Here is a 26,161-nt window from a genome sequence, read left to right as displayed (position 1 = left end):
CTAGGAATCCTTGTGGCCAAGACCAGAAGAGCCTCCTGCCCTAACCCACCCATCACACTGCTGTCACTGCCATAATTCATTCAAGTTCAGGCCTGAAGGCTCCTATTGGGATGCTATCCCTGATCCCAAGGGAAAACACTTTACGCTATCATGAACTCCTGACAGTACAGATCCCCCTCACCTGGGGATATACGGGACCACTGCCAAGTGGAGAGAGCAGAGTTGAAGTCAGGAGGGGTGTGGAAGAGGGAGACACCCCGCCATCCCCCACAAAGTGGGATAATAGAAATGGACCTCAGCCCTGATTAAGGAGAGTTATGCACCCTCAGGCAAGTCAACTCACTTCTCTGAGCCTTTCTTCCTCTGCCAGGAGGAGACAGTGCATGGAGCACAGGTGCTGATCCACAGTGGATACTTGAAAAAGGGCTATTCTCTCCTCTTGGCTCCTAGATCTTGGGAGTCCAAAGCACTGTGCTGCCTTGCAGAGTATCACTGGTCTTGGGGTTAAAGGCAGGGCCAGGTCCCACCCCTACACTCCAACAAAGCAAGGCCTGGGTCAGCACTGCCACACTGGGGCCTCCAGAACCTGTTCTGGGACCAGCCACATTGAGCTAGCCATGGCTGCCCCCTGGTGGCCCAATTCAGTCACTGCAGTCAGTCCCTGAGCCTGTCTGTGACATCTGTCAGCCTGGCCTGCAACAGCCCAGCAGGATAAGAGTGGGAGACTCAAGGGGCCCAGCCCCAGCCTGTGAAACTGGCCAGAAAACTCATTCCAGTCTGGCATCCACCTCCCCTTCTCAAGAGACCGGAACAAGGAACCTGAATCCAGGACCCCAGGACCCCATCTATATACAGGCACCCCCCAGAGGCGGATCACATCAATCAGAGGTCATGTGACCCATCTCCACCCTCTCTGCCCAAGCCCACTGGCTGAAGCTAAGGCTGGGAGGTCAGCCTGTCTGCCTGCCGGGCCCCTGGAGAGAGGCCGGTAATGAGGCTCTAGGCAGAGGCAGGAATGTGGTGTCTGGCACCTTCCCAGGGAATCCCAAATAGGTCTCTGAACAGCTCGTTATCTCCCCCACTTGCCAGGGCCTTGTCTTCTTGGAGGAGACAACCAGGCAGTACCCAGTGAGGACAGCTTCCTGGTGCAATGCAGGGCCCACCTCCGGAGGGGCATGCACAGGGACAAAGGGACACCTGAGGCTCTTCTTCCTAATTTAATATAATAAGGCTCCTGTGACTTTGTGACCTTGTGTTTCAGAGGGGCTGGTGAGGGGCTGCCCTGAGTCACTCACATGCCACAACCAGGCCGCAGCCCAGACTCTAGACTACAGCAGGGAAAGGAGCTCGGTCCAGCTGGGGTCTGTCCTGGCCACGGTCAGGCCTGGCATTTCCCAGCCTGACTGCACAGGCGTGCACTGGGAATGGCACGGAGCTGGGCCAGAGTTCTGCCTGGGGCAGGAGGGAGTGGCTAAGCAGCTTAGGGTCTGGAAAGAACAGGGCCCACGTCCCCCCCAGCCTCAGGGTACTAGGCACTCACCTCTGGGCCTCCTGAATTCCTATCCCCTCCTATACTGGAACACCTGAAACCCCCAACCAATCACAGGCCTCAGCACCATAGGATAAAATATACAGATATATTTATATTATCAAAAGGCCCCCAAAGTGGGGAAGGGACACCCGGCAGCCTTGGCCCTCCCAGTCAGCCTAGACCAGAGGGGGCTCCTAAAGTCCCCCAGGCCCAGCTCTAGGCTACAGTGAAACTTACCCAAGACCTCCCTCCCCATCCCAGCTGAGTGTTCCTTTAGAGCATCCACTTTTTGCTGTTCTGGAGTTTGTGGCAAGAGGGTGGGCTCCCTTCCAGCGGGGGCCCCACGGCTTCAAGCCTCTGCAAGGATGATGGTCCTCCAGAGTTTCTGATTGATGCCCATCCCATCTCTTCAACCCCTCAAACTCAGGGTGGGTGACCCTGGAAGGGGGAGGCCAGGCCAGGCAAGGAAGGCTGAGCACCCAGACAGCAGATGAGGGGTTCCTCCTCAGGCAGACCCTGCTGCCTGCCACTTCCTGGCCAGGGAACCCCATGCTGCAGTCAGGATGTGGGGTACGGCTTCTTCATGCACCCCCTGCTGGCTCACAGCAGGCACACAGGACACGAGGGTGTCTCAACAGGAAGGCTTCATGGCAGCAGAGTCTCAGAGCCAGGGGCTGGCTTCTGCACTCAGACGTTGCGGAGGAGCTGTGGGAAGGCACAGAAGCCCAGATTCCATCAGTACTTTGTGAAGGTGCGCAGGGGCCGGAGACCCTGCTGAAGCTTCTGCAGCTGCACTGTAGTGCTGGCCTGGGAGTGCTCAGTCAGCCAGAGTCCCCAGGGCCAGGCAGAGAGGGGGCTCCTGAGAGCTACACAAACCAAAAGAGCCCGTCAGGATGGCTAGGAGGCCAGAGGGCAGTCAGGTGAGTCAGATGGAAGGCCGGCAGCAGCCAGGTCCCGGCCCTCTGCCCACAGGGATGGAAAGCTACTCACAGAAAGGGGGTCCGCTGCGAAGGCAGCCACACTCCTTCGCATTTCGTTCTCACTGCCGCGCAGGGGGATCAACGAAATACTGCCCAGCCGGACCTCAGGCACTGCCCGGGATACACGGGAGGGCTCCGAGGGCCACACCAGGCCGTCATGCTGGGGAGCGGGGGGAGAGGGCAGTCAGCTCACCCAGACGCTCAGCCCCGGACCCACCCTCCCTTCCCAAAAACGCCTCCAGCTATGATCTGAGGTGACCCTCTCAGCTTTGATCCCAGCCAATATGAGAAGCAGCTGTTAGGAGAACATGACTGTATCCCTGGCAGCACACAGCCAGTTATGTTACTCAACAACTCCCACCTCCAGGTCCACAAACAAACTGCTCCAAGAATGCAGCACCAAGAAAACAGTGCTGGAGGAACATGTGTGTGCTTCCTGTCACCAGGGACCAAGAAAATTATAGAATCTGCCTGTTTCCCTTTAGACCTGACTACCAGGAAGCTCAGGGCTAAAATGACACAGCCCACAGCCCTGGCACAGTTCTGTTTCCCTTTTCCCTAAAAAATTCTGAGCTCTCACTTAAAATCTATGGCTTAAGTCAACCCCCACCCCCACCCCTAACCCTTCACCCCAGCCCTGCTCTGGTTCCAAGCACTTCTCAGCCTGTTCCCACCTGACCCGCTGCAACAGCCACCTCACTCCTTCAGCCTGTCCTCCCTCACATGCCACATCCAGGATGAGCTCTCTCAGATGCAAACTTGCACACCACCTTCTTGCTTAAAGTTCTCCCTTAAAGCTGTTGACTAGATCAAGTTCAGCTCCCTTGGCACGGCCTCCAAGGCTCTTTCAGATCTGGCTCCCGAATCTCTTTCCAGTGTCAACTTCTGGTACTCCTGGCCTCTCCTTACGCCCTACCGGGCAATCTGTGGTTCTGTTGCCATGCCTTTGCCTAAACTGTTCCTTCTGCCTAGAAGCCCCCCTGTCCGCCCCCTGCTCTGCTCCACCTTTGCTTGGTGAAAGCTTCCTCATCCTCAGACTCAGCTATGACTCCCCCTCCCTGCTGTCTTCCCTCCCCACCCACCACCTTCAGTGGGTAGGGGCCCTGGGCTTTTCTCTGTCTCCATACACTGACCACACTGGGCTATTTAACAGGCCACTTCAAGCTCTGTTTTCCTTTCCACATGGGGAATGCCTGAGTGCAGGGGTCTGCACTCTGTCTCTAGCATGCCTGGCTTAGGGCTGGACTAAAGTGGACTCTAGGGAGGGTTTGCTGAGTGAATGAACAAACAAATTAAAAGCAACTCAAAATCTCCTTGATGCAACTGGTGGCCTATATAGGAAGAAGCAAACTTCCCATTCTCCATAATGGAAGCCTCCCCCAGGGCCCCACCCTGAGCCGGTACCTGCACGAAGAGGAAGGTGGCAAACCATTCCCGGAGCTCCATCTGCGTCTCACAGCAGAGGTACCTGTGAGGCAGGGCACGGATCTGGACACTGCCAAGGCTGAGCACCCTGCCTGTCTCCCCAGCCCAGGGGGTCCAGGAGGGCACAGATACGGAGGTTGAAGGGACCCAACCAAAGGGGCCGTGCAACCATCTCTCCTCAGCCCAGGGTCTCAGGACGGGCCCTCACTCACCACTGCTGCTTCTCATGTTTCTCTGTCTCATGCACCACTGTGAAGCCCCAGCTGCAGAGGAGGGGCAGATGGAGTCACTTGCCGGCCCACAGCGGCCTGCCAGCCCAGGGGCCCAGGACGGGGCCTTCTTGCAAGCACAGTACATTCTGGCCACTGCCTCTTCCTCTCACATCTCACACCTGCCTCCCAGGCCACCTGCCTCCCACCCCACCCCAGACCTGCTCTAGTCTCCGAGAGACAACAGGCACAGCCAGCGGATGAGAGGAGAGAGTCAGAAAACCAAGTCTGGTGGCTGTAATAAAAGTAACAGTGGCTACGCATCACTTTTCCACTTACAAGAGTACCACAACCACCCTTTGAAACAGGTGTACCATTATTTTCCACATTATACACATGTGGGAAGTGAGGCATAGGAAGGTCCCAGAGGTAGTCAGTGACAAGATCTCAATCCAGGCCAGTTGTTCTCAAATATCAACAAGCATCAGAGTCCCCTAGATGGCTTGTTACCACACAGACTGCTGGCCCCACCCCTTAGGATCCAGGACTCAGCAGGTCTGGGGTGGGACAGAGAATGTGGGCTGCTGGGGCGCCTTGGTGGCTTAGTCAGTTAAGCCTCTGACTTCGGCTCAAGTCATGATCTCACAGTTCATGAGTTCAAGCCCCAGATCAGGCTCTGTGCTGACAGCCTGCTTCGGATTCTGTGTCTCCCTCTCTCTCTAACCCTCCCCTGTGCATGCTCTGTCTGTCTCTCCCTCAAAATAAACATAAAAATTTTTTTTAAAAAATGAATGTGGACTGCTAACATGTTTCCAGGTAATGCTGAGGCTGCTAGTCTGGGAGACCACGCCTTCAGAACCATGGTACCAACCCCTGTCAAGTTCAAAGCCCCCGCCGTGCCACTCCCCCCTAATCTGTCCTGCGCTCTCACAGGCCTCAGCCCCAGCTCACCAGGTAGGTGGCCGGAGTTTCTTCTTCACTCCCAGGTAGACTTTGAGACTCCTGACAGGCCACTCCTTCTCAGGCCGGTGACTCTGGGGTGGGGAAGGGCAGAGGGATGGCACTTCAGTCAGTCAGGGTGGGAACTGGGGTGATTGAGTACCTCCCTCCTCCCTCTCCCCACCCCCCTTTGCACCCCAGCAAAGGGAACCTCTTGACAAAGCCGTTCCTGTTCACAATCCAGCCCAACTAAGCCCCCCCAGGCCTCTCTGCCTGCAGCAGCATCAGACAGTCAACCCTCAGTCCCCGAGGCAGCCAATCCAGAAGGATGACCAGAGAGTGATTCCCAGTCCCTTCCTGCTGCCCTACACACTGGAGAACTGACTTGTCATATCGGCTGAATCAGATTGTCTGTGGAGGGAGAAGTCTGCACATAGCTCTCTGGCATCAAACTGAATGAACGTGTATGATCTGAGAGCCTCGGTTGGCTGCTTGGGTCTGTTTGTCTCTGGTTATAGATTCCTCACCCCTCTCCACCCCATGGAGGCTCCAGGGTTGACCGTGTGAACAGAAGACTTGTGGGGTCAGCAATTACTAGCTCTTTGGTTCCACGGGGGGTAGGCTAATGACTCAAGCTAAAGCAGAACTGCTGTCTGGTAGACCAAAGGAAGAACTTTCCAGTGGTCTAGGTCAGGAAGCGAGAGACCGATATACTGGGGAGGAGCACCAGATCACTGACATGCTCACCTCTGGCCCCCACCTCTGCATATGGGTCTGCGGTTTGGAAGGAACAGGTTGGCTCCAAGGCAGAGGTATGGGAGCAATAACCCCCAAGGTAAAGGCTAATTGGAAGTCAAGCTAATGAGCCTTCCTTCTGCTCTGGGAGCCACCTGCTTGAAGCCCTGCCCCCACCAGGCACCCCGGCACCAGTAGGGCACCAGGGTGGATGGGAGGGGAGGGGGACTCACTTACAACCAAAACTGGGGGTCAAAGTTTGAGCCACCTCCACCCTGTTCCCACCATTGCTCCTAGCCACTCCCAGGCATGGCTCCTTAGCAGGAACAAAAAGAAGGGACACTAAGGGATGACCAGGGAGATGGAAAGCTTCATTGGTGGACTCCTTGTGAGGCTGCAAAAGTATGAGCTGCCTAGATTAGTGGAGACTTGGGTGCTGTCACAGGAGATGTGGTTTAAGAGGGCTTCCTAGGGACCTGCTTTTACCCTAATCTTCCCTGAGGACTGAGTGCCCAAGGGGTCCTGGAAGAAACTGGGCTATGGACAGTGAGGAAACCAGGCAGTGGGGTCGGAAGCCAGGCTGTGGATATGGGGCCAACAAGGAGTGGGCAAATCCAACAAAGAAACCTCCATGCAAGCAGGGAAGAAGCAAAGCTGAGAGTGCTGAAAAAGTCAGACTGCAGGGTGGAAGGAACCAGGTGGTGGAGATGGAAAGACTTGAGACAGAGGTTGCAAAAGAAATTAGGCTGCGGACATGAAAACAGCAAGCTCTGGGCACGACAGAAGAAAGGCCGTGGGGAAAGCCAGGTTGCAAGTATGGAAGGCAGCAGGCTGAGGCAATGGAAAGCAGGCTGACGGCTTGGAACAAGTTGAGCTGTGGGTGTCAGGGAAGGAGAACTGGAAGCAAGGGATAGAGGAGTTGACAGTGGAAGGAACAGGCTTGTGGGTGTTCTAGTCAGGGCGTGGAGAGAATTGTGGGAATCAAGGAATTCAAACCAGGCTGTGGCTCCCTGAAAATTCGAAGAAACAATCCTCACAGGTCTTTACTTCCTCAGGCTCTGGTGTGTGCGGCGTGTGCATGGCATGTGTGTGACCGGAATGTGGCTGAGACAAGAAGATTGAGGGGGAGCTCTGGGGGTGAGGGGTACGTTAGACAACGCAGGACTTCGTTTCTAATCAAAGAGCTCATGTTTCCAGCATCTGAGGTATGAGGTCACTGGAAAAGAATAAAATTCACCCCCTGATGCTCAAAGACCTCTACTGGAGCCAAGACCGTTCTAGAATGTGCCTTTCCCAGGTGCTTCAAGGTCCTTAACCATGGGAGATGGCCAGGACAAGCCCTGGGTATTCACATATCCCGAATTGCTGGGTGTTGTCCCAGTTTAAAATATTCTGTTCTGTTCTTCCATAAAATAGCAAATACCAGATTTACCAACACCTCAGTAGCCAAACCACACCCTCCTGGGTCAGGAGTCAGGGCAGAGGTGGCTGCCATTTGGAGAGCAGCACTGAACAGCCCAGCTGCTGAGTCCCTCATTCCTGTGCTTCAAGGAATAAAGAGCTTGAGCTCTGCTGCTGCTACCTAGAGATCACCTTAGGCAAGTCACTCGAAGCCGGTTTTCTTTCTTGCCTGTGAAATGGGGATAATACCCCTCCTCCACAGGACACAAGTGAGATGACGTGTCCCAGTACATGGAGGGCTGGGCACCAAACCTGTCTCAATAAACATTAGATCTTTTTCCTTTCTCTAGTTCTCGTGCCATCTCCCCTCCATGCTAAGGGCTCAGCAGCTGCTTTTCCAGGTGCCTCAGCCACCCTTCTTCCTCTCTGCCCACACTGGTCTTGCTTTGCTCCAAGGGGCTAAGTACCATCATTAGGAGGCATCAGGGAAATAACATCCCAGAAGCAAGGGAGACTGAGGAGGGGTGAACAGGCCCAGAAGTAATCATAGAGGGAGGCAAAAGAGAGAAGAGGAGGCTTTGCCTACAAGGGTCTGTAGGAGCCCACGCTGCATTAGTAGAGGTATAATGTGCAAAGAGAGGGAGGTGAGGGTCCTGGTCTATCTGCTCTGCTCCAAGACAGCTAGGCCTGTCCAGTGTCCTCAGGAGAGGCAAGGGATAGGAAGGGCTGGAATCACTGGTGGGGACAGTTGTGGGAGATCAGGCTAGACTCCTAGACTTGGAAATACATTTCTGCTGCCCGTTACTATAGGGCATCTATGCTCTGTGGCCCCTGAGGCATGGCTGGGACCCGGAGGGACATCACAAGTGGCAGATTCTCAGCTGAACTTGAGCAAGGGCTTTCTCCCAGCAGAACTATCCCTCTAGGGATAGGGCAGTCCCAGGAGAGGAGTGGATAAGCTCCCTCTCCCAGAGGTGTGCATATAAGGGTTGGCAACCAGCCAGGGAGGCTGGACAGGAACTCCTACCACAGATGGGAATATACCACAAGCCTATTTAATCCCACCCCAGCACTTTAGGATCAGGGCAGTAGTGTGAGCACTCTGATAGCCTCGAAACTTTCTCCAGGGGTGGCAGGAGATGAGGGTCAGAGCTCTGATTCAAACCTACGGGCCTCTGATACTGACTCCAAGCCTCCACACCGAGTCCTTTGGAAAACTGTAAAGCTTCACACTGATGGGGGCTCTACATTCTTGGGGAAAGGGCTCTGGGGCAGGGTTGTGGGTGAAGGACAGGAGCCTAGGACACAAGCCCAAGTGTGAGAGCCAGTGATGATTGGCAAGGGGGCAGGGAGCCATGCCTGAAGATAGCGAGGAGCTCTGGCTGTGTCCCCAGGTTCCCACCAGGCTCTCTTGGCCCCCAGGTGGTGTAAGGCAGCTAGCAGTTGGCCCACAGCTACTCACGGTCTCAGGGGCCCCGCTCCACGGCCTCTGGCTCTGTTTGATAGAGGATCAGGGTTATGGAAGAAGGAAGTCCAGGTCCAGAGCCAGGACAGTGCGTGTGGTGGTGCGTGGTAGGATGTGGCAGGTATGTGCAGAAGATGTTGGGGACAGGGTGCCCAGATCTGGGATACCACCTGGCATGTGGACAGAGTGGGCATGGAGGAGGTGCAACCTGTGAAGTGACAAGATGTGCACGGGCCACGACTGGGGGCTGTCACCATGTAGCATGTTCTTGTGGGTGCCGTGACAAGGCACAGGCGCGGGGGAGACAGCATGAGCCTTATGTGATGGCATCCATGTACTAGAGCCTAGTGGGGCTACAGAGCACAGAAGAGTGGCCATCTACAGCAGAAGGCTCCTGAGAGTCTACAGCTCTCCCTCACCACTGTGCCACGCCAGGAGCCCGCGATGGGGATGCTCCCACTGGCAGACACTGGCGAATGTTTGTGAGTGGATGTGTGAGCACACCTGCGTGCAGATGCTTGTTGCAGGGCAGGACCTCCTGGGGTCACTTACCCGGATCTCCTTGTAGAGTCGCAGGCAGCTGCTGTTGAGGATGAAGTATCGATCGTGAAAGCCGCCTGAGGGCAGGCCCAGGCCCAGGAGGCTGCGGTCCTCACGGAACTTCATCATGCCATGCTTGGTGTCACCCACATGGCTGGCTGGGGGAAGACTGGAGTGGGCATGGGTGGCACCAGCCCCTTGCCCATGGATACAGACACCCAGGGGAGCATCCCAGGATGAAGGAAACTGCCCCAACCACCAAAGAGGCCTGCTCACGTGGCACCTTCTGCCTGAGCCTCTCCTGTGCAGGCTCCAGACGGAGGGACCCACTGACCTGCCCAGCCCAGCAGGCGCCACCCACCCAGGTACGCCACCTACCCAGGTACAGCAGCATGGCCTCCATGGACTGGTGCTTCTTCACCACCAGGTAGCTGTCCATGCCCAGCCCGTGCAGGATGGGCAGCACCTTCTCCGCAAAGTGCAGGGGGCGCTCTGGGGAGGGGTCACACCGCTGTTACCGAGGGACTGAGGGCTGGCACCCCCACATATCACCTACATGTCCACAGGTATCATTCCCACCACCGACTAGCACCATAACACGCCACCATCACGACTACCCTTTCCACACCTGAGCTGCAGGTTTGACAGAACTGGCTGGGACCCAAGCTGCTCCAACCTAAGCCAGTGATCTTTCCCGTGTCCTCGTCAGGGAAAACACCGCCCAGCAAGCCATTGAAGCCAGAAACACAGCTTCCTCCCCCTCTTCCCACCATATGCCAAATCTCTTTACTTCTGTCATTGTTGCCACGCTGGCCCACGTTACCGTTTCTCCTTGATCTGATACTGCGGCCTTCCGGGTGGTCTCCTGCATGTGCTCTCATTCCCCTCCTCACCTCTCCCTACCCAGCAGCAAGCAGCAACCTCTCCAAACTCCCAGTCACTAACCCTTTGATGGCCCTGCATTGTTGTCACACCCGGTGGCCGCCTCAGCCTCTATCTTTAGTCCTACTCCGTGACACAGCCCCCTTACTGCCCTATGTCTAGCTCCTCGAGAGGGTGATGTCCATGGCCACCACAGAGCCTCTGCCGCTCCCACTGCCTGAACACACTTCTCCCCCTTCACCAAGTAACTTCTACTCTTCACCTCCTAGTGCAGGGACTCCGTAGCCAGAAACCCTATTACAAGCTCTAGTGGCCACTCAAAGCAGTTATCACAGCTTAGTTGTATGTTAATTCTGCGGCTACAGGATTAATGTCTATTCCATACCAAACCAACCCCCATGAAGTGAGGGGAATTGTGTGTTCAACACTCACCAAATAACAGTAAAACAAATGAACAGATACACCCTCATTGTCCACTGCCATTAAGACCATCCTTCATCCTAAAATGCCTTTATCACCCTTTTCACCACCAAGGCTCGCTCACAACACCATCACAACCACCCTTATAAACACCACCCTACCCCACCCCACCCGACCCCTCTTGCATGGCCATCACCACCTACTGCCCCCTTCACCGCCAATCCCATTATCAAATTCAGCATCACCACCTGTGCAAGAACACCATTCTCACTGAACCCGAGAATGCACTGTCATAAGTGACACCATCAACCTCCTTCTCATCAGCCGCATTATAGCCATCACCTCAACTCCCACCAGCACGCTGCCACCACCATCACAGAGATGACAGTATGAAAGCAGTGTCTATCATCCAAGACTCCCTTGACCACTGTCACCATACTGTGGGACAGGGGAGGACAGACCAGGGCTGCAGCCCAGACAAGCGCAGGCCATGCCATACCCTGCATAAATCCTGGTGGCTGCCTACCTGCCTCCTCCCTCTCATTGACCTCAAAGCAGGTCCAGTAGTCCCTCTCTCTGATGCCCACATTCCTGCGATCCAGGATCTCCAGGGTGAGCTCCTCAGCTGTCATGGATGCTGGGATCTGCAGTGGCCAAGGAGGAAGAGGTCAGCCTACCTGTCCCCGCCCCTGCTCTCCCACAACCTTGCTGTGATCCAGGGGCTGAGCCCACCCTTTGGGTCCTGGGATGCTAGAAGGGTGTCTCTAAGTGGTCCTGATAACCACTGTGTGGGGAGAAGGTCCTGGCACCAGCCAGACACAGGTTCCAAACAAGTCCTCTCCCTGGGATGGAAGCCCTGCTCTCCTGGTCAACTGAGCCTGTGCCAGGCCCAACCTGACTTCTCCAGTCCTTTGGCTTCTAGGTCCCTAGCTCCCACCTTGATGTGCTGTTCGGTTTCCGCCTTCTTCTCCTCCAGGTACACTGTGCAGATGAAGTCACCGGCATGCTATGAGAAGATAGGGCTCAGCTAGAGGCCTGGGAAGTGGCTGTAGGCAGCTATCCTGAGAACCCTACCCCAGGCCCTGTCTCTCACCTGGGTCCCACTGGCAGTGCCAGCCACACGCATCTTCACAATGGCAGTGATCTCCTCCCGCTGCTTCCTCAGCTCTTCCTCATCCACCTGGGAGGGGAAAAGACACAGGGACAGATGACCATTGCCACTCAAGAGGCCCAGCCCTGCCCTCCACTGCCCACCGGCTGGGGACGCACGCTAAACACCACCACATAGTGGCTGATGAGGTCTTCTACCACACGGCCAGCCTTGTAGTCCTGCCCATCTGTCTGGAAGAGCGTGGGTCCAAACACAATGGCCAGGTTGTGCGTGTTCATCTGGTTTGTGTCTGAGAAGCACTGGACACTGAACAGGGCAAGACAGAAGCCTTGAGTGAGAAGTCCAGTCCAGAACTTCCCTACTTCACCTTCCCCATTCTAGGCAGGTCCACGGCTGGCTCCTGGAAGGAGGCCAGGGGATGTCCTTGTCAGAGTGAACCACCAGTTAAGGGGAAGTAGGAATAGTCTTTCTGGCCATGTCTTAGGTCCTAGGGAGGAACAGAGCTGGGAAGCTGGGGGATCTGGCCAAGGTCCCCCAGGTCCTAGCTGAAACCTCCTCTAATCTCCCACCCTGCAGGAAGTAAGCTGGGAGACAAAGGGTCCAAGATCAGGACACATCAAAAGTCCACATTCAGGTCCCAGGCCTACCCGGTTCTGTGGGGAAGGCAGCCAGGATGGAGCAGAAGAATCCTTTTCCACCCCCTCCCCCCAGAGCCATACAATAATAATGTTCCTCACCAGTACAGGTGGCTGATAAGGGCCTTCACTGTGGCTCGGTTGACTGGAGGCAGACGTGCCAGGAGTTCTTGGTACCTGGAGACCTTCTCCTCCTCGTCCTCAATCTCTGGGTGGGGGGAGATAGATCAGGTCAGGAAGCCTGCTATAACCACCTCCCCTGTCCCACGCCTCTGGCTGCTCTGTCTCTCATCCTAGGTGGCAGCACTTCCTAGTTCTGTATAGAGTGACAAAAGAAAGAGAAGCAGAGGGAGGAAGTGGGACCAGCGCTTACCCCCTGGGGCATGCCTCCTCCAAGTGCATGGATTAAAGAGGAGGGGAGGGAATCCTGAGAGCACCACTAGCCTGGGTCTCAGGGTGGGCAAGGACTACAGGACCCACCTGAGGCCTCCAGCCAGGCCAGGCGTTGGGCACGAGTGAAGAGCCCATCCGGCAGGTCTCGCAGGAAGCGCTTGAGTGCTGAGGAGACATCGTCCACATGCTGCTCGCCCTCCTTGAGGCGTACGGACCGAGCGTCCTGCCGAAGACTCTCCAGCAGCCGCTGAGTCTTTGATGTCTGCCCACACTTGCGGTAGATGCCCTCAGAAGTCAGGCCTGGAGATGGGTGGTACTGAGCCGGGGGCGGGGCCTCTCAGCTAGGGTCAGAGGGATCCTGGGAAGGCGGGGTTTCGCCGTAGGGGGGAAGGGGAGGGGCAAGGGGTCCCCTGGGCGGGGCCTGCATTATAGAGGCGGGGCTTACCACACTGCGTGATGTAGTCAATACAGCGGTAGACAATCACTGGGATGTCTGAGTCTCCGAGCTGCTGCTCCGACAGCGTGTCCCCGGAGCTGGCTGCTGCTTTCTGGATGGCCCCCAGCCAGCCTGTGAAGTCCAGTCGCCGCTCCCCCTGGATGTACAGCGTCCTGGGTGGGGGGGTAGTCAGTCACTTGGGAGCCTACCCCTGCCCTACCCCTCCCAAGCCTGTCAGACTGCAGCAGGCTTCTCAGAGGCCCTCAGGGAGGCCAGGGCTCACCTCCTTCGCTCCACCAGCACCAGCACCTGGTTCTCGCTGTCCCCTTGGACGGCTGTGGAGGGGCCAGTCGAGGTAAGGCCCTGTTCATGGTACCCAACCGACTCCCTCCTGAGGCTCTCTGGGCACATACATCCCTGGGACCCCCCCGCCAATACATGGAGTTACTGACTGAGATATACCCCAAGGGCAGGAGAGGACATAAGAACCCAGGATAGGGTGCCCTGGAAGTTGGGGGCCCAGGCCTAGGTCCACGCACAAAGCTCCTGCAGTTTCCGAAGTTGTAGCGGCTCTTCACAGGGCCCCTCTGGGAAGACAGCACGGAGCTCAGAGCCAGTGAGGGAGAACCAGCCCTCCTGGGCCCGCTGTAGGCTCAGGCCAGCTTTGTAGGGTAGGCGCCCAAGCCGCTCAAAATCCCGGGCCAGCAGATCTTCAGCCAGGGGAGGTGTGAACGCCTGGTGGAGAGGCCAGAGGAAAGGGGAGGTAGCCAAAGTGACAGCATCCAACAGCCAACAGGAATGCCTGGCTCCACCCCCACATCCCACCCCCACCCCCTGACCCGGGTTCTTTCTCTTGTAGGCATACACCCATTTCCCACCTTGCTGCCTCTTCTCTTCCCCAGAGCAGAACCTAGCACAGTAAATGAACTCAGGTATCATGCCCCACTTCATACACACTCATATGTGCCCTCCTCAGGAAAACGTCCCAAGACACCTTCAGGGATGTCCCTTTTCTGTCCTCTACTGCAGCACTGACCACAGTATTCTTGCTGTCTGGGCCTCAGCTGTCTCCCCCAGCAACAAAGAACTCTTGAACAGCCAGGACCAAGACTGGTTCATCTGGGTCCCCGGAGCTCAGAGGACTAATCATCAGGAGGCTCACAGATGATTAATCAATGACCACATAAATAAGAGTTACGGGACCCCAGAAGGCAACCTGGCTCTAGTCCCCAGGACACAGCTCTGCAGCCTCCCTGCCTCTGCTCCTGAACAAGATGCGTACACTCCCTGGCTTCAGCACTATCTATCCTAAGATGGCTGTTACTCATTATTAAACATGTACTGAGCACCTATGGAGTACAAGGCTCACAGCCCTTCTTCCACATAGTTGAGACAGGTCTAGGGGGCTGCAGATTATGTCAGGCCCTTGGCCCAAGAAGCCTGCCCTATGTCTGCTCCCTCCATTCATGAGGCAGGGGAGATGGGGTACATGGGATCAGCTGGGAGGTCCCACCCCAGCCCCTGTCAGACTTCTCACACCTGCCCACTAACTCAGGCCCACCTTAGCAATGCACTTGACCCACTCACGAGCCAGCTCTGCACTCTCCAGACCGAACAGGTACAGCCGCTCTCCCTCCGTGTACACCTCAAAGGTGTGCTCAAAGCTGCAGATACACAGGTCAGGATTCAGGCCCGCTCAACCCAGCCATGACCCACCCAGCCCAGCCTTGCCTCCAGGAAAGCCCTAGACTGGGACCTTGGGAGACCTGGCTCAGCCCTTGCAGAGCCCTAGTTTGCTGTGTGACCCTGGGAAGGTTCTGCCCCTCTCTGGGCCTGTTTCCCTGTCTCCTCAATGGGGGCTTGGACCTTACAGCAATAAGAGTCTGTGATTCCGCCCCAGGAATACTCACCCATGGGTGTCAGGAGGGGGCACTGCCAGGCACACAATCTCACTGGCCCGAATCTCGCCATTGGGGGTCACTGCTCGCTCATTCTCATAGTAGCTCAGGACCCCGTCGCTAAGGACACACCAGCGTCGGCTGAACTCTGGGAAGAAGTTGGGCAGGGGAGCCATGAGGGAGCCCCTGCCCTCCCCTGAAAACCACCTCTGTATCCTCCCTGGGCCCCCGCTCCCACTTGGCTCATGTCCTCTTCATTCTAACTCACAAGCTTCCCCCAATTCCATCCTCCTCCTAGTGGGCTGCCGCCCCAGCCTAGCCCACACTTCTCCCCGGGACCACTGCAGTGACTTCTTCATTGGCTCCTAGACTCATTTCTTCCTAATTCAAAAGTGATCTAGCTAAAACCAGACTCCGTCCTTCCCATGCCCCCCTTATTCTATCTACCTCGGACTGGCATTCAAGGCCCTGCTGGGTCTGCCCTTACCCACCTCTCCAACCACTCCTGGGCATATACCTCACCCTCCCTACTCTTGTTCACCTTGTTCCCTCCATCCACACCCTCCATCCTTTAAGAACAGCCCATATGTCAGAGGAAGCTTCCGTCCCCACCCCATGCTCCCACCCTCCCCTGGCAGTGATACACATTGTTTTATGTTTCATCCTATAATGGCACTGAGGAAACTGACAAGATCTCATAAAAGAACAGAAATGGGGATCTGGACCAGGAAAGGCAGGAGAAAGAACAGAATGTCAAGGTCATGCAAGCTTATATAGTTCATAGCACTGAGCTCACATTGGCTCAGAGCTTCCTGGCACCCAGGGCAAAAAGAATGACTCAAGAAGTTACATAAATGACATTATCAGGCAGAAGGAGGTAGACTAGGGGCAATGCCCCAAGGGGCAGTGAGGTGGTGAACAGCACAGAGTTCCAAAGAAATCTCTCTGGGTATTAGAGGGTGTCACGGAGGGGTGCTGAGAGCAATGGTCTCCATAATGTTCTCGCAGCAGACACTGTCTCTTGTCCTATCTGCGAGAATATGCCATCTGCCCTCCAAGGGCAGTGTGTCCCAGAGCCTGCCCCCGAAGCTGGGCCCCTCCAGGAGTAGCAGCCCTGCCTCAGTCGCTCTTCATCCTGTGATATCTGTCAAGTGCCCACTGTGCTAGGAGCTGTTCTATGTGCTGGGGCTACAGTGGTGGCCGAGAGGAGCTTACATTCTAGTGTGGCACAGAGAATCAATGGATACACAGACAAATTAACATCAGATAAGTGAGTGGGATGAAGTTAGGGTAAAAGTAAATAGGGCATGCTAATTTGGATAAAATAGTTATGGATGAAGTCTCTAAGGAGTAACTTTTTTTTAATGTTTATTTGGGGGGGGAGAGAGCATGTGGGAGAGCAGGGGAGGGTCAGGGAAAGAGGGAAACAGGATCCAAAGTGGGCCCCACGCTGACAGCAGAGAGCCCAATATGGGGCTCAAACACATGAACTGTGAGACCATGACCTGAGCCAAAGATGGACGCTTAACTGACTGAGCCACCCTGGCCCCCTCTCTAAGCAGTAACCTTTAAATAGAGACCCAACTCGGGGCACCTGGGTGGCTTAGTCAGTTAAGTGTCTGACTTTGGCTTAGGTCATGATCTCACAGTTGGCGAGTCCTGGCCCCTCATTGGGGTCACTGCTGTCAGTGTGCAGCCCTTGCTTTGGAACCTCTGTCTCTCTCTCTCTGCCCCTTCCACTCTCGAGCTCTTTCTCTCTCAAAAATAAACACTGAAAAATTAAAAATAAAATAAAGTAAACAGAGACCTGATTGAAGTGAGGGAATGATCATGCAGATATTTTGGGGAAAATCATTAGGGGCAGGGGGCAGAGCAAATGCAAAGGCCCTGGTGGAAGTGAATATACATGTTTGAGAAATAGCAAAGAGGCCTGTAAAGCTGGAGCAGAGTGAGTTGAGGGAGAGGGGTCAGAAGTCACAGGGTGGGAGGGTTGACTTGCAGGTCCTTGTGGGATATGGGGAGCACTGCGGGCTGTACTCAGAGCTGGGGAGCAAACAGAAGGCAGAGATGACAAAGGCAGGGAGCTCTGAGCTTTGCTCTGTCTGGCTCCAAATACCAGAGGCCTAGCACCCAGCAAGTGCTGAATCAAGGCTTTTTAGCCTGAAGGAACTCTAGCAGTGACTTGCTCCACAGTGCCATGCCCCACTCCCACCCCTACTGGCCCATTTATTAAGCATCTACTATGTACCAGAGACTACAGCCTGGAAGCCCTCTAGGATGACTCTGCCCGAGTATACTTGGCACCCTCCTGTGTCCACCGGCGCAGCCAGCCCTGGCTTCTCTGGCCCTGCCACCATGTCAGAGTGCCATGGCAAGAACAGGGTCTGGCCGAGCACCCACCTTCCCGGGCACGGCGGTCCTGCAGCAGCTTGCCGGCAGAGGCGGTCTTGTAGAGGAAGCCACTGTGGCTCACAGTTGGCAAGACAACTGAGTAGTGCTTTTCCAGGGGCTTCACTGAATCCAGCCGAGGTACCTCTTTAGGGAAAGTGTTGAGGGGAATGTATGGTGAGGAATGGCTGCTCATGCTTGCCATCCAAGGGTGTTCCCCCCTGCCCCTGCCTGGGTTGAGCACCCGAGCTTACATCCAAGTCACCAGCCTTCTGACTATCACCCTCAGGCCCTCAGTGCCACATCCAGGGCTTTGCCTGAGTCATTCTCCACCTCTTCCCACATGTGCAAATTCCACCCTAGTTGCAAGGCCCAGCTCCAGCACCTCCCCTGCCAGGAAGCCCCCCGAGTCCCCAGCCCAGCCTACCCCACTCTCTCTGTTGAGGCACAGGGCTAGCATACTAGAACAAGGGGTCTTGGCAAACTCACTAACAATCCCCAGAAGGAGGCTCGCCTCAGACACTGCAAAGCCTAAGGAAGCAGCCTGGCTCCAGCCCTGCTCCCAGAGGCCGCAGAGCCCCAGCCAGCTGGGTGGTCTCCTGGGCCTCCCTGGACACCTGGGCTTGCTCCAGCCCAGCACACCCCACCCACCCCTGGCCCTGAGCCAAGCTCTGGCCGCTGAGCTCCACCCGCAGTCCTGGGATATGGCCCCAGAGGCCAGCCCTGGGCCACGACCAGCACTGCTCACCCCCACCATCCCCTCCTCACACACCCGGAGAGCGATAGCCAAATGGGCCCCAACCCCAGTCTGTGACGGGCCCCACCCAGACAAAGCAGCAGACAGGGCTGCCATTGTGGGCCACTCGCATATAGAGAAATGCAACCCCCACGTAGCAACTCAGATACTCTGCACACACACAAACCCCAAAGCCCATGATACTCCCAGGTGTGACGAAACAACAGACGTGCAGCAGCTCAGAGATGCACAGACACTGGCACACAGAAGGCCCTGCTGTGGGGCCACAAATCCAGAAAGAGATGCAGAGACAGATACAAAGGGACACACATACGAAGGAGAAGCCAGATGCACAAATGTACACTGACATGATGCAAACCCAAACATACCCCAAATTATACACTGTTGTAGAGCCCCTCAGGGAGCTGCCATCGCAGCCCAGGTGGTATACATATCTAACCTCACAGTGTGATACACCACTTCTGGCAACCCCCACCTAGCACCCCTTCCAAAGGGCCAGGCCGTGGCCGCAGGGAGGCCCCATCTCCTGAGGTGGATGGTCCCATCAGCCACTCACCCGTGGTCCGGTTGTTCCGTAGGAATTCCATCTGCAGTGCCTGGCCTGCCTGCTCTGCAAGAGCCAGGGGCGTGGGAGCCTCGGGGTCCCCTGAGAAGCAGTTGACCCCCGCCCCACAGCCCAGGAGAGCTTGGGTCTCAGCCAGGTCTGTGGTAGTGACTGCAGCACACAGAGCCTGGGAGGAGGGGAGAAGACGGTAGGGTTAGCCTAAGTCAGAGTGGGGGGCTGGTCGGAGAGGGGGCATGGGGGAAGAGAGGAAGTGGAAGGAGTCACCCAAGTCTGAGGGCCTATCCTCAGGTTGAAAGAGAAAAGAGGCAGGAAGAAGATAGAGAGGAGAGAGGGAGAAAGAGAAAGGCCAAGGGGTGAAGAGGGTGGGTACAGGCTGCCCCACAGAGGCTGGGGATCCCAGCGGCCCAGGGCTCACCTCTGCTGGCAGCCCCTGGGATCCAGTCAGCCGCCAAGCTTGTTCTCTAGAGGATCTCAAGCTCCCTCTGCCTTGTGGAAGGACAGAGGGGGGTGCTTTGTAGCTAATTCCTCCCACATTTGAATTCCTCACTGCCTGCCCAGCCCTCCCAACCAATGGGAGTTGCTGCCCCTCCTAGCTGGCGGGCTAGACTGGGCTGGGCTGGGGGCTGGACGCCTGGGTTCCTGGGAGGTGGAAGTCTGGCTCCCACTGGGCTTCTAGCTGGACTGAGCCTGCCTGGGTGGGGCTGCTTGGGGGAGGGGGTGAAGGCCAATCAGAGGTCACAAGTGGCATCCCCCTGCCTCGGAGCAGGCTACCTCCCACTCGGGCTGAGCCAAACCAGGGCCCAGGGCTTGGCTTCCAGCCTGTCAGGGCCTGGGGCCCATGTGGGGCCTCATCTTGACTGGGATATGGATGGGGGTGGGTCAGAGCAGCCAGCTGTTTTTCATGAGCCTGACAGGAAATAGCATCCCCATCAAGTTCACTCCTTTTGGCAGGATTCACAAGGAGCAGGACGGTTCGGAAGACAGAGGAATCAAGAGGGGCGGGAGGCAGACAGATGCTGGGGATGTGGCCTTGGCCCAAGGGTCAGGCCTGACTCCTCCTTGCTTTGCTCCAACTCTCCCTGTGGCTTAGGCAGAGCCCTTCGGCCCTCCAGGCCTCAGTTTCCCCATATACCAGCTCATCACTCTGAGCTGATGCAAAAGACGAGCTGAGACACAGAGAGCAATGAGGGGAGCAGAAAGAAAGTGGGTGGTCTCAAGGAGCCCTAGAGGCCCAGTGCCCTGACCTTGTCCAGTTCCTCCTGGTTGCCAAAGAGTGGGTGATAGCGGCGGTACTTGCCCTCACGGTATTTGGCTTCCAGGTGGCGCCGCCGGGCACTGGGGCTGCTGCTGGGCTGCAGAGCCTCACTGGGGGGCACATTGGCTGCCCAGAAGCGGTTCCCAGGGCCATTGCCCAGCTGTAAGAAGAGCTGTGGGTGTGGGTAAGAGGTTAGAGGCGCAGCTTATGTCCAGAGGCCCGTGTCTGATAAAATCTTTGAGATTGTCAGGCAAGGGGCTGGGAGAGCCAGGCCACCTACCCACTTTCCAATCAGGGAAGCTGAGGGGAAGCCTGGCCTGCTGATGGCTGTGAGCCCAAGCCCAGTCCCTGAGCTCAACGACAGGACAAGAGGCAGACAGTCTGCCAGGTAGACGCAAGCCTGGTGCCTGGATGGGGGCCCTACTATTTCCCCCACCTGGTCCCACATCTGGAACTCTGTATTCCTGAGGCTATCACAGCTTGGGCAAAGGTCATGGGTTGGGGGCGGTGGCTAACCTGTTAGCCAATGGAGTGGGTAGGGATTCTGGAAACCCTGCCTGTCCTTGACATTCCTCTCTGGGCTCAGGGGAGGAGGAGCAGGGGCTAATGCTGGGGGAGGAGATGCTGAGTCCAGTAACCAGGGGACTAGTCTATTAATCCTTTCATCCTGTTGATCATTCCACAGCCATTTCCTGGCCCCCCACCCTGCCTCCATGTCAGGTCCTGTGTGGGGTGCTGGGTCACAGAAGAGAACAAAGCAGAAACAGGCCCCGCCACCACTGACTTACTCCATGACTTTGGGCAAGTCACTTTCCCTGGGCCTCAATGTCCTCGTGTAATCTGGGGATTCTAACCCTAACTCACAGGAGAGGTGACACCCCATCTGCTCTGGGGTCTGCAGCTTGGCTGGGGCTGTCAGGAAGACCCGTGTGGCCGGCCTCCTGTTGCAGGTGCTCCTCTGTGACTGACTACACATATCAATACCCAGGGACCCCACGTACATGGGCACGGATGCACATATAAGTATGCTCCCAAACGTACATACTCACTCCCGCCGGCACATGTGAGCGCAGATGAAGCAAACTAGGCTCTGCAGGACACTTTCTGTTGCATATTCCTTTTTTTTTTTTTTCTTTTTTTTTTTTTAACAACCCTTTAAAACTGTAAAAACATTTTTAGCTCACTGGCTAGCTTGCTGACTTTGCCAAAAACCAACTTTTCCAAAGTCCCCACCCACTAGATGATCCTAAAGGTCTCTTTTAGCTCCAGGGTGCCAGGGTCTGTGAGATAGGGGAGAAGGCTTGGGAGACCCAGGCAGTAGCTGAGTGGAACTGACCCCAAACGTAGGCGGCAAACAAGGCCTACCCACCTCAATGAGTGTTTCCGTCCACACCTTCCTGTCCATCTTCAGGCTCCGCACCTTGGAGACCCCAGCGCCTAGGCCGCGGTGCTCCCCTGTAGACAGAGGGCCAGACTCGGGGTTATGGGTCTTCAGGGCCCTCCCCTTCATAGAAGCACTCACCTTTCCCCACCTTCGCCTCCCCATAGAGCCCATCCAGGGCAGACAGGGAGAGGTCACTCCCACACCACTCTGGAAACCAGCCACACACATCCCCGCTCCTGGCACCACAAAATGGAGCCCTGTAAAGTCACCTGGGCTCCCGCAGCAGTGCCCTCCCCCCTCCCCCCAGGCCATTCTCTACACAGCCCAGCCTGAGTAATGTTTTTGATTTTTTTTTTAAGTAAGCTCTAGGCCCAACATGGGGCTTGAACTCATGGCCCTCCCATCCCCCTCTTCCCCCCACTCCCAGATCAAGGGTCACATACCAACTGAGCCAGCCAAGTGTCCCCAGAGTGATCTCTTTAAAATCCAAATCCCCACTTTAGACTCTCCAATGGCTCCCCAGAATTAGATACAAATTCCTTACCTGTTTCTCCAACCTCATCTCAGAATTTTCCCCAACCTCGATCCCCCTAGGTCATACTCTCTTCCCTCCTCTAATCAACCAAACTCATTCCTGCCTCAGGGCCTTTGCACTCATAGTTTTTTCTCCCAGGACTCTCTTCCCTCACCTCCCCAGGGTTGGCTCACTCCTCACATTCAGATCTCAGCTCACTCATCATCTTAGCTTCCTGACAAACACATTCTCTGCCTAGCACTTTATGACCTGATATTTCTATTGTTTCATATATGTATTTTCTGCCTCTCCTCACTAGAATGTAAGCTGCCTGAGAGCGGGAACCTTGACTGTCAGCTTTAGGGTCTAGCCTCTGTGTCTAGAATAAAGTCTAGCACAAAGTGAGCACTTAGTAACTGTCTGTGGAATGAGAGGGCAGGCTGGGGGGAACTCAGCCTTGCTCAGCTCCCGGTGCACAAAGGTGCCCCAGGGTAGGGAGGAGGCAGGGGCACAAGGAGTACCTAGCACCGCCTGGTTCCAGCTGCAGCCTGGCGCCCTCTGCAACCTCTCACCGAGCACTTTATCCACTCCAGCCACCCACACCCCTCCATGACTGACACCTTTCTAAATTGAGTCATTTCTTTCCTGCACCCAGAACTCACAGCCCAAGGCCTCTTGGACCTTTGCCCTAGGTGTCCCACAGGCTACAGGGTTTCTCACTGAGCTCAGCGCTTTCTTCTGAACTGTGTCCCCTGCCCCGGATCCCCATCTCAGGCTGCCCAAAGCTGCTACCTGGGCATCGTCAGCTCCCATGAGGGCCAAATCCCCAACACCTCATGGTGTCTGGAATACCACAGACCCTCAGTAAATGCCAGTTGAACAGATGAATGAATCTTGGGCTCCACCTTCTTTCTTTCTCACCCTCCTCACCTGATCTGCCCCTGGGACTTTTACACCACAGACCCTGCACATCCCTCGACTATTCCAGTGCTTCCGCAGACCAGGCCTTGGCCTGTTCTTCTCTCTCATGGACCCATTAACAGCCTCCCCGCTGGCCTCCAGTCTCACCTCTCCAACTCAGACTGCACCCTTCAGCCAGAGTCTGAGGCACAAATCTGACCATTTCCCTCCCACCCGTCTCCCATCACCTCCAGATGAAACACTAGCCCCTCCCACTGCATGCAAAGCCCTGCCAGCCCCTCCTGGCTCACTTCTTCCCACCTCTCTGATGTGACAGGATGCTGGACCCCAAAAGGCCTGGGCTCAAATGCACGCTTACTTGCCAAGCCACCCTGAACAAGCCATTTTCCCTCTCTGTGCCTCAGTGTCCTTACCTGTGGCATGAGCAGTCAAATCCCTGCCTTACTATCTCAGGACTGTGTGCTAACCACAGTGGGAAAGGCCTGGCATACAGGCGCAACTTCGTCAGCAATGGTCTGACTATCGTCTGGGATCCAGCCCCTCCAGCCAGACAGGCCACCTACCATCCCGACACACCAGCCCTGTCGTGCCTCAGCCTGGTGCCCCAGTCCCACACACCTGCACAGCGCTTGCAGATGACGACACAGAGGTTGATGGAGGCCCAGTCAGGCTGGGCAGCCCCGCAGTCAGCACAGAACCTGTTGGGGGCCACGGCCCAGATGCGCTCGGCCACCTCCGAGGTAGACAGGGCCTCGGCAATGGCTCCTTGCATGGCCTCCAGCCACTGCTCCTTCTCTAGCTCCGAATCAGCCGAGAAGCTAGGGACACAGGGGTGGGGGGTGGGGGGTGAGGGCTGGTGGGAAAGGGCTCAGAGATATTAGCGGGCAGCATAAGGAGGCACAGCATGAGGTGAGGGTGGGGAACAAGGCATTGAGCACTCATAACCGGAAGAGGGAGGCGTCTTGGATCTGTGGGGAAGGTGGGCATGGACAAAGGCAAGGACACTATGAACCTGAGAGACACACAGGAGCTGAGGGAGCCCAGAGTAGGCTTTGCCCCACCCAGAGACTAGAAAAGGATGCCAGCGCTAAGGCTTGACAGATGAAAAGGGCTTAGCCAGAAGAGGCAGAAAGGAGTTCTTGACAAAGGGAAGAACATGTGCAAAGGAATGGGACAGCACACAGATATTCCAGGACCTGCGGGCAGGATGGGCAGACTTGCAGAGAAGAGGCTGCGAGACATACAGGGACAAGCCTGTGCCAGGCAGAAGAGGGCAAAGTGCACCCAGAGGACAACGGATGCAGTGGAGGGTTTCCATGGGGTGCAGGAGAGGATACCGAGGGGTCTTCCTCTGGTTCTTTCTTTCCCTGCTGCCACCACACCACATATGTGTGCATTCAAGATTCAGCTACCCCCATCACCCACCACCATGGCCAAAAAAGGCATGGCTATTAGAGATGCGACAGGCTCTAGTAGTGCTTTATAAGAGGTGCTGAAGACCATGCTCATCCATGAAGGCCTGACATGTGGAACCTGCAAGCTGCCAAGATCTCAGCTAAGCACTAAGCCCGTCTTTGTGTTCTTACATCCAACTGTCCTGTCTCAGCCTACCTGTGTCAGGAGGGTGGAGGCCCTTGTACTGAACACTTAATCGACCTAAATAAGGTTGATGACAACAAGGAAGTAGGTGAACAGGCAGGCCTCTGTAAAACTGACAGCCAAGGAAAATGCTGGAAGGTGGTTGGTCGCAGTTGCATGGTAGTTAAGGATGACAGCAAAGAATCTCAGGCCAATGATGTCATCAAAGAGAACTTCAAATGCAAGAAATAAATAAAACACTTGGCTTTCAACAAAAAGAAAAGAAAAGGCCCTGCAGGAAGTCGTAGAGAGTCAGCCAATGGGCGAGGAAGGAACCCAGCCACCGCCAGGGGCCCCCCTGGCCTGGGACAAAATGGGGAGGGACAGAGGAGAGGCACCAGACAATGGTGTGAGAGTGATGGGGGCAAGGCAGGGGTTGTGATGGGCGTGCACAGGGCTGAGCGGGAGAGGCAGGCATCCCCATGGGTGGAGATGGGGGCCTGAGAGGTACAGGGAGTCGAGGAGGAATCCACCAAACTTGGACACACAGGTGGAACTGAGGAGAAAGGCCCTGCGGGAGAAGAGATCTGAGCTGAGGGCAGGAGAAATGACGATGGAGGCGTGATGGTGCCAGTGTTGATTGCAATTGCTGCATACTGCATCGGGTGACAAAGGTCTTTACAAAGACCACTGTGGTCTTACAGAGGAAGAAACCGAGGCCCAGAGAGGTCAAGCAATTTGCCCAAGCCACACAGTGACCCAGTGGTGGACCCAGAATGTTACGGACTGAACTGCGTCCCCTGGTGTGACTGCATCTGGAGATAGGGCCTTGGGGGAGGTAATTAAGGTTAAAGTCCTTTTTTTTTTTTTTAAATTCTTTTAATGTTTTATTTATTTCTGAGAGAGAGAGAGAGACAGCGTGAGCAGGGGAGGGTCAGAGAGAGAGGGAGATACAGAATCTGACACAGGCTCCAGGCTCTGAACTGGAAGTCAGCACAGAGACCGATGCGGGGCTTGAACCCACGAACCATGAGATCATGACCTGAGCCGAAGTCGGACACTTAAGGTTAAATAATGTCTTAAGAGTGGAGCTCTAATCTGATAAGACTGGTTTCTTTACAAAAAGAGGAAGGGATGCCAGCAAGCGCATTCTCCTTCTGCATGTGCACAGAGGAAAAGTCCTACGAAGACACAGTGAGGAGGTGGCCATCTACAAGCCAGGAAGAGGGGCCTCACCGGAAATCAACCCTGATGGCTTCTTGACCTTGGACTTCCAGCCTCCAGAACTGTGAGAAAATAAACTTCTGTTGTTTTAGCCCCCAGCCTGTCCTATTCTGTCATGCATGGCAGCCAGGCTAATACACACGATTTGAACTTGGGCATGGCACAGTGCTTCAGAGGTGGCAGGTGACAGCCTGGGAACGAGGGGGGGGTGCGGGGGGTGCGGACAGCGATGGTTAGAGAGGCGTGGGGTAAAAGTGAGATTTCTTAGAAGGGAGGGATCAGAACAGGTTAGTGAGTGGAGGTACCGGACCAGTGTGGGTGGTCAGGGCTAGAAAGGGAGGGAAGAAATCCATCCTAGAAGGAGCAGCTTCCCACACAAGAAAATCTGACAGGGAGTTATGATGCAGGTGAGTGAAGGGAGGGAGGCTCACCTGAAGATGCGGTAGGGGGTGGTGAGGTCGAAGCTGCGCCGGTCTGCTTCCTTCACGTTGCCTACACTCATGTCAATGAAGGTGATGCCGATGCCCAGGTGGTACTCCTGGCAGGTAGGTGGGAAGGGGTAAGGGCAAGGCTTG

At 55.8% G+C, this 26,161-nt stretch overlaps 1 protein-coding gene across 8 annotated transcripts in view; it reads right to left on the bottom strand.

Annotated features, from left to right (window-relative positions):
- Nucleotides 1-1,623: 1,623 nt before the first annotated feature.
- Nucleotides 1,624-26,161, bottom strand: part of ARAP1 (ArfGAP with RhoGAP domain, ankyrin repeat and PH domain 1) — a 66,756-nt gene continuing 42,218 nt past the window's right edge. For 5 of the 8 annotated variants that reach the window (XM_039251987.1, XM_039251986.1, XM_039251990.1 and 2 more), the window contains 25 exons: nt 26,018-26,124; nt 23,403-23,602; nt 21,335-21,420; nt 19,955-20,137; nt 18,702-18,876; nt 17,401-17,535; nt 15,013-15,148; nt 14,664-14,766; nt 13,642-13,837; nt 13,386-13,437; nt 13,112-13,275; nt 12,754-12,966; nt 12,376-12,481; nt 11,797-11,944; nt 11,621-11,707; nt 11,465-11,533; nt 11,054-11,171; nt 9,604-9,717; nt 9,238-9,383; nt 8,683-8,715; nt 5,097-5,179; nt 4,149-4,199; nt 3,916-3,979; nt 2,522-2,671; nt 1,624-2,397 (listed from right to left, as the gene is read on the bottom strand). In XM_039251987.1, coding sequence (XP_039107918.1) covers nt 2,353-2,397; nt 2,522-2,671; nt 3,916-3,979; nt 4,149-4,199; nt 5,097-5,179; nt 8,683-8,715; nt 9,238-9,383; nt 9,604-9,717; nt 11,054-11,171; nt 11,465-11,533; nt 11,621-11,707; nt 11,797-11,944; nt 12,376-12,481; nt 12,754-12,966; nt 13,112-13,275; nt 13,386-13,437; nt 13,642-13,837; nt 14,664-14,766; nt 15,013-15,148; nt 17,401-17,535; nt 18,702-18,876; nt 19,955-20,137; nt 21,335-21,420; nt 23,403-23,602; nt 26,018-26,124 — 2,964 coding nt within the window. In that variant the 3' untranslated portion in view covers nt 1,624-2,352. The remainder of the gene's footprint in view (nt 2,398-2,521; nt 2,672-3,915; nt 3,980-4,148; nt 4,200-5,096; nt 5,180-8,682; nt 8,716-9,237; nt 9,384-9,603; nt 9,718-11,053; nt 11,172-11,464; nt 11,534-11,620; nt 11,708-11,796; nt 11,945-12,375; nt 12,482-12,753; nt 12,967-13,111; nt 13,276-13,385; nt 13,438-13,641; nt 13,838-14,663; nt 14,767-15,012; nt 15,149-17,400; nt 17,536-18,701; nt 18,877-19,954; nt 20,138-21,334; nt 21,421-23,402; nt 23,603-26,017; nt 26,125-26,161) is intronic. The other 3 variants (XM_039251991.1, XM_039251992.1, XM_039251993.1) reach the window with 3 other exon arrangements.

This window comes from Hyaena hyaena, unplaced genomic scaffold, assembly GCF_003009895.1.
Source record: "Hyaena hyaena isolate Hyena2069 unplaced genomic scaffold, ASM300989v1 scaffold_406, whole genome shotgun sequence".
In the NCBI taxonomy this organism is placed as follows: Eukaryota; Metazoa; Chordata; class Mammalia; order Carnivora; family Hyaenidae; genus Hyaena; species Hyaena hyaena.
Note: the sequence above shows the minus strand (reverse complement) of the source record. Positions and strands in the feature narration are given on the sequence as shown.